Source organism: Microplitis mediator, chromosome 10, assembly GCF_029852145.1.
Source record: "Microplitis mediator isolate UGA2020A chromosome 10, iyMicMedi2.1, whole genome shotgun sequence".
In the NCBI taxonomy this organism is placed as follows: Eukaryota; Metazoa; Arthropoda; class Insecta; order Hymenoptera; family Braconidae; genus Microplitis; species Microplitis mediator.
The window spans coordinates 10,037,215-10,044,743 of NC_079978.1; the positions used below are offsets into that span (position 1 = coordinate 10,037,215).

General features: G+C 30.5%; 1 protein-coding gene across 3 annotated transcripts in view; it reads right to left on the reverse strand.

Moving 5' to 3' along the window:
• Positions 1 to 5,465, reverse strand: part of LOC130676677 (uncharacterized) — a 48,413-nt gene extending 42,948 nt beyond the window's left edge. For 2 of the 3 annotated variants that reach the window (XM_057483097.1, XM_057483095.1), the window contains exon 1: positions 4,957 to 5,465. In XM_057483097.1, the coding sequence (XP_057339080.1) occupies positions 4,957 to 5,065 (109 nt within the window). In that variant the 5' untranslated portion in view covers positions 5,066 to 5,465. The remainder of the gene's footprint in view (positions 1 to 4,956) is intronic. The other variant, XM_057483096.1, reaches the window with a different exon arrangement.
• Between the last annotated feature and the right edge of the window lie 2,064 nt (positions 5,466 to 7,529).

The following is a 7,529-nucleotide window of genomic DNA, read 5'->3' on the forward strand; positions in this document are numbered from 1 at the left end:
CCGACGACAAAAAAATAACCGGAGTAATATAATTTGACTGTATATATATATATATATATATATATATATATATATATATATATATATATATATATATATATATATATGTAATAAGTACATGAAGAATAGTACCATAAAGATTAAAATAAATCATTTGTCTTACAGTTTCGTTCATGCATCAAATACGATTGCAATCGCGCGTAAAATCGATATGCTCTCGCGCCATACTTGCAGTCTTTGGCCTGTCACGACCCGTTAAATCACTGAAGTAATGACGATCTTTAATTTCCACTAAATGTCATTCTGTCATGTATATTATTCACACGTTTGTAATAAATTGATCATGACAAATTTACATAACTATATTTATGTAAAAAACTTTATTTATTAAGTAACTTTTTTTTTTTTTTTCGTCGATTAAATAAAATATTAATAAAATAAATGTAATTTACGTTCTAAGTAAAAGCTCACTTGATTGACAGGATCATCAATAATATTATATGTAATATTATCAAAACATGACACTTGATAGAATTAAATACCGTTATAATTCAGATGGTTGTAACTAGTAGCAAGAAGTTTTAACAAATTATTAGAGAGTGTAAGACTGCGATAAATACACATACATCTATAAAACTATTTCAATTTTTTTTTTTTTTTGTTTATTTATTTATTAGTATACATGCATAACATATCTCGCGTGTAGATAATAATCAAGATGATAAATAACACGTGGTAAAATTTTATGTTACCAATTCTTGGACATAAAAATATTTGTTTTATTATTTTAAAATTTATTTGAGTTTTTATTGTACACTTGACGTCACTTATTTAACGGTTGTTATTAATACATATATACAAATATGTACGACTAAAGATATAGTAAGTAGTAACTTGTCTTATACAGTAATAACTAATTCATTAATCCGTTTTCTTCAGAGGCGGAAGTTATTTGGAAGAACTATAGTGAAATGTTTACGGCCTAAAGCGACACTTCGAAGTGCCTTCGTCGTTTAAAATCCTTTGGTGAATTGCAAAGCCATTAAGTCGTCTGAATTAATCCAACGGTACATGCAGTAAAATGAGAGAGAAAAGATTAAGTGCAAGTAAGATAAGAAGAACGTTGGTAAACATCTTAAAGTACAGTGACGACTGCCCAAGGTCATTTCGAATCCTCTCTCGTCACTCTTTGCTGCAAATTCTTAACTCTCATCTTACAGTAAAACTGTAGTATATCTTCGTTTCTACAATAAGTCGCAACGGTATTTAGATTGTTGAGGGGTTGAGTTAATGATGATGAGACAATTGCTATTTACATCAGCAGCACGAGATGCAATCTAACTTGATGAAGTTTATTGCAGGATATACAGACTATGAGGAAATGATAAAGAATTTAATTTAAAATGGATATCTGACATTGTATACCTAAATAAAAGTAAATTTTTTTTATTTTTTCAATAAATCTTGAAATTAATTTTAAATCGTCGGCATGATGTAAATAACACAAATAACCACAAGAACCGCAATTGACTATGAGTAATGTATATACACAAAAGTACTAATAGTGATAATGATGATGATAATTGTAAAGTGAAAAAGGCACGCGCGACCGATCACCGGAATCGCATCATGAGACCTCTTTTCCACTTGTTCTTCTTCGTCTGATATTTATCATTTTTTGTCTCATTCACTCACTCAGCGTCGGAACTAAACCAACAACTATAAGTCGGGCTAACGGTTAAATTACTCAATTGAACTGAGGTCTACACATGTTAATACTTGGATTGTATGAACCTACAACCATCTAGCACACATTAAGTCTAGTCTCCAACAGATTTAATACTATACCACTAAATTCCTTATTAGACTAGGTTTTAAAAGTTGTAAAACAAATACGAAGAGATTGATTCTATTGTATCTAATTGATTCATCAATGAAATGCGATTCAGTTCATTCACGTACAACAATGAACGGCCATTTCCCACTCTTACGTTATTATATTAGTACGTAATTAATTGCTATTGTATACATACATATCTAAATTAATAAATTAATTTTGATAGTACAGTTGTTTAACATAATTAAATAATATATATGGTATTGAAGAATCATAAATAAAAAAAAATAAAAAAAAAAAAAAAAAAAAAAGCATTAAAAGATTTAGATTTTACGATGAATTTATGTAGTGCAAAACTATGTAACGGGCTACTAGCGAATAAACGACGAACCAATTTCCGTGATCGAGAAACGAGGCTGCAACACCAGGCGACTCTCTTTCTTCTCTTTTCTGTACTTCTTCGGTTGCTGAGTGCGAGTCACGTAATCACAAGTAATCCGCCGAGTCTCGGGATCGAACGGGGCCAAGCTTGTTCCTTGTGTTTTTTTATTTTGCTCCGTCTTTAACACAGTTGCATAACATTACGCGAACTGGCACGGTCTTAGTAGTTTGTCATTGGATTGTATAAAAGATGGAGTTGAGCTTATCAGGATTTTTTTTTCTTTACTGTACCTTCTATTGTCCTAGTCTACATTTATCAATAAATATCATCTTCCTATTAATAAATATTGTATTGTATTGTACTGTATACAAACTTTTTTTTACCTTAATAGTTTCATTATTATTTCACAATAATATTTATTACGCAATACTATTTGTAAATATATAATTTTATTTATATTTATTTTTTTACTTAATGCTGTCATTAAACTGTTAGAGTAAACTGAGTACGTGGTTCAATAATGGCTTTAAGAAGTGGAGAGACGTATTATTATACTCAAGTAAACAGAGCGATTATCCATCTCAAGCTTAATAGCTCTGTCATCATCAGGTATTAGAAGTTAAATTTTTTTAAAATTCAATTATTTACGCATAATAAAAAAAAATAATAATATCTAATAAAGTAGTAATTAGTAAGTAGTATTCTGTTTATTTGTCTGACATGTTTGGTTTAAAAAAATTTATTAATCAAACAAAAAAAGAGAGAAAACTGATGTGATCAAAAAAGGAGCAAAGAATGAACGAGTATAAAAGTTAGTTGGTCTGATGTTGAGACGAATCACAACAACTGCCTACAAGCCTTTGGCCATATCCGAGCAATTACTCGAAAGTAGCTCCTTATTACCTCATCTCAACCCACAGGAGCGTCTGCGAGAGTAAACGTTTTTTACTTCTAATGACATTTTATTCCATACTCGGAAATTTGATAAATCTACACGTAAAGTCATTAAGATTTGAGTCGGTAAAAAAATATGTCAAAATTAGAAAATTATCTCGTATATTCATTTCTTCACCGGTCTGTACTAATATGTCGAGAAAAACACCCAAGTAAAAAATTCCATAAGTTGTTTTTTTCTTTTTGTTTTTTATTCACAAGTAAAACGCGATCGGCGAGTCAATCGTAAGCTTTCACGGTCGATCGTTTTGGCGCATGCACGACTTTCCCCGATGGAGAAACGTATCTCGCAACTTATATTTAAGTAGGCAGAGACCTTGAGAGACACTACGAGAAAAGAGTATATGTTATTTTATTGAGGACCAAAGTCACCAGTGTGGGGAATCAGAAAGGGTGAAAAAAAAAATTGAATGCATTATAAAAAGAATTATATAGATTGCACATACATATAGGAGTGGCATGATTTAAAGAATGTCACCTGCCAATTGGATGTAAAGACATGACGTTATTGCTCCCGGTAATCGTCAAACGCTCCTGGAATTCTACCTGATATATAAATACGTATACACGCAAAAGTGAATGTGTCGCACGCGAGTTATAAACAAACTCCTATGGATCAATACCAAATTCATATGGACCAATACCTTAATATGCTATATACATAATTTACTTCTAGTTCAATCATCAATAATCTTGAATTTATCATTATTATTATTATTATTATAAAATATATATAAATTACATCTTGAACGAAAAATATAAAATTAAACTCGGCCTATCAAGGACTCGGTTAAACAAAATGTTAGAATTATTCACTAGTGATTTTGTCACCGCCAAGTCGCATAAGCAATGTCTCTTAGCTATATATATAGATATATATATAGATATATATAGATATATATATAGATATATATAGATATATATATAGATATATATATATATATATTGAGTGTGCATATAGCAACGGATAATAGCCGCTATCTATTTGTCCCCTCTGGATCATTCTTATGTCTCTCTGAGTGAATGTGAAAGATCCCGCGATTTAAAATAAAAAAAGCAACGTCAAGCAAGGCCAACCACCGTGTCAACAATTTAAATGTCTCCTTCGTTTTGTCACACATTTATTTTTGCGCGCATTACAATATTAATTTTTTATTATAACATATATTTAGTTTTCTTATTAGATTTTTATCTTTCTTCATAGATTTTCTCAAGCATATTAATAACAACTAATATATTAATACTACTTTCGCGAATAATTTTACATAAGATAAGAATAAAAAATTTTAATATATTTTTTTTCTTTCAATGACATTGTATATTTATGAATTAATGTTTTAATCGATTGGTAATTATAAATTTTTCTAAAGAACATCGATTAATGTCATGTAAGTCTAGTTAAATCAACCGACAATCACCGGAAGTTACTTAGTAGTAGCGGCAGTTCAGATATCAAGACAGAGATAGCCATTACTTTTCACACTGGTGTATCGGTTGCCTTGTTAATATGTCGTTAAGAAAACAGCTGTCGCGATTGAAAGTGTCTTTACCTCTATCTCTCTCGCCAACTCTTATTCCTCAAATATTTTTATTTTATTATACCTTGACTAACTGGATTGCATTTTATCATACATATTAATCTGATCGGTTCAGTGAGTTTTCTTATAAGTAAATATATTTTTTCTAATTGGTAATATTGCCAAATCATCTATTATTTAAATTATTATAATGATTATACTATATTTTTAATTATTTATTTTTACTTTTATTTCTTTAGACTTACCTTGTGTCCTAACTAAAGATGTAGGACCAATAAGTAAAAAGGCAGCAATAAATATAAACTTGAAGAGTCCATCAGGTCTGCGACCTGGTGGCCGCATGTCACGACCCATACCACTAGCTCTTCTCTCTTCTTTTATTGGATTTATTTGTTTTCTCTCAATGGTAAATAACCCTAGCACTTATCCTTAATGTTACACACTCACGAAGAAATCCAAATATTTATTTTTTTTAAAATACTGTAATAAATATATTTTTTTTAAATATAAAAGATATATAATAAGATAAAAGAAAACAAAAAAACAACATCCGTTTTCTCTTCTCACATGGACACTGTCCTTCACGAACCACTCACCCTTAATGATTTTAAAATATGTATTTTTTTAAATTAATAAAAATTCGTTTCCAAAAATTTGTCATTTAAATAATAAATAAAAATGAAGTTTTTTTTTTTTACTACTATTACTTCATGTAACTTCTTTGGACGCGTATAAATGACTTCCTCAGTCTGTGTCCCGGTGAGGACTGACTTATCCGCGATTCTTCGTCTTCGCGGTAAGCAGCAGCAACAGCAGCAACAACCGGAGAAAGGTGTACCCCGTGGTGGTCGCCGTAGCTTCGTTACTACTTTTCTCTCTCTCCGTCTCTCACCTTCTTTCACCTCATGACCTCTTTCTCTTTCTTTTCCATATGATATATATTATAACTTCTCGTATATACAAGTGTAAAGAGTAGGAGAGTGTAAAGATATATACCCAGGAGAGGAGAGAAGAGATGTACTAGGTAGGTATGGGTCGAGTAGAACTACTTCGAGTACCGTATTTCTTTACATGTATACACACTTTTATATATGCCAATGTGTAAACATTTAAAACTGTCTCGTTGAGACACATGTGTATGTGTTGACAAGGTATAACGTACCTAAGTACACCATCATCCGTTACAGCGTGTAGATCAAATTAAAAAAATTTCAAGTCTGACAATCTTGGAGTTGTTGTAGAACAATTTAAAAAAAGCCCTCATTGAATGGATCGAGATGATAAAAAAAAAATCTAACAAATGAAGAAACGAATCAAATGCTTGGCGCAACGCCAATAAAGCAGGTAGGAGCGACCCAAGGACCTACATTTGAGGACACGGAAGAGGTGGTGCTTGATACTCTTCAGTGACTACACAGCAGACGCTCTGATGCCCATCAGAATAAACTATTCTATAGAACATTATGTTTACTATGGTTATTGTCAAAAATAAAGGATTTTATTACTCAATATAGTTTCATATCTATCCCAATAAGTGGAAAGGAATAGATTCGAATATACAATTACAGTTATTTTTAAATTTCAGGGATATATAGAATTGTAGGGTTTTGTCATCCCATTGAATAAGTTTGTTATATTATTAAAAATTCTTTATACTAAATTATCGTTGGTTGTTGTACCAGTTAGAAAATTATACGTAACAAAAATTACCACACTAAAAATTAAATTAATAATTATAAAAATTAAATTTTCAGTAAATTAGAATGTATAGTAATTTTAAAATTACGATATGAAACAATTGTAAAAAAAAATTGACAAACCTATAATTGTTTTAACTGTAATTACAGTTGAAACTTTTAAAAGGACAGTACCTTGTTTCGTTCAAAATTGTTTATATATTTCGTATTTTGTAATTCTAACTTGCATTTAATTGTATGTAAGTTTATTATCACAGGTCTAAATCAACAAAACCGTCGATTTTTTTTTTTTTTGTACTCAAAACTAGGTGCACAGTAAAAAATATTGTGTATTTGTGTCGAAAACGGTTTGTGTTAAACTAACACAAAGTTTGTGTCACTTTTTGTAACATAAAAAATGTGTTATACACTCTTTATTAATACATTTGTGTGTTACTATGGAATTCTTTGCGCCCTCTTGTGGCGATATTTCAACATAATCTTTGTGTTAAAAAGGGGTTACACAAAGTTTGTGTCGAAATTTCAACACAAATTTTGTGTCAACCGTTTTTAACACACAAACTGTGTTGATTTTACACAATATTTTTTACTGTGTGTACACGGAAAAAAGAAAACAGGAATAATTGACTTTCTGTTGAGTATTTATTACATTTTCAAATAGCAACGCAGCGCTTCGCAAATAAAACTGTAAAAATTACAGTTTGGCGCTGCGCAGTAATTATAAGTTTTACATTTTAAATTTTTAATATTGCAGTCTCACAATGCACGGAGAAAAAAATATTGCTCCTCGAACGATCTAAAGTATAGTAACTCGTAGATCGTTACCACAACAATACGTATGCTTATGGTAACAATACCGTATCGTTCCAGTAACTATCTATTAGATAGCTGTGAGCCCTATACGACTTTCCGTAGTCGTCACCTCACACGGCACCGTCTAACCTAACTAAACATCCATTTTCGCGCCAACTTTTGAATATTGTATAATTGTTGCTAGCAGACGTTTAATAAAAAAAATAGTGTAAAAAATAATTGTGATGTTGAAATATGGACCCACGGGTAATTAATAAATTAACAGAGTAGAATCTCCATAACTATGTTGATACATTTATTGATAAGTG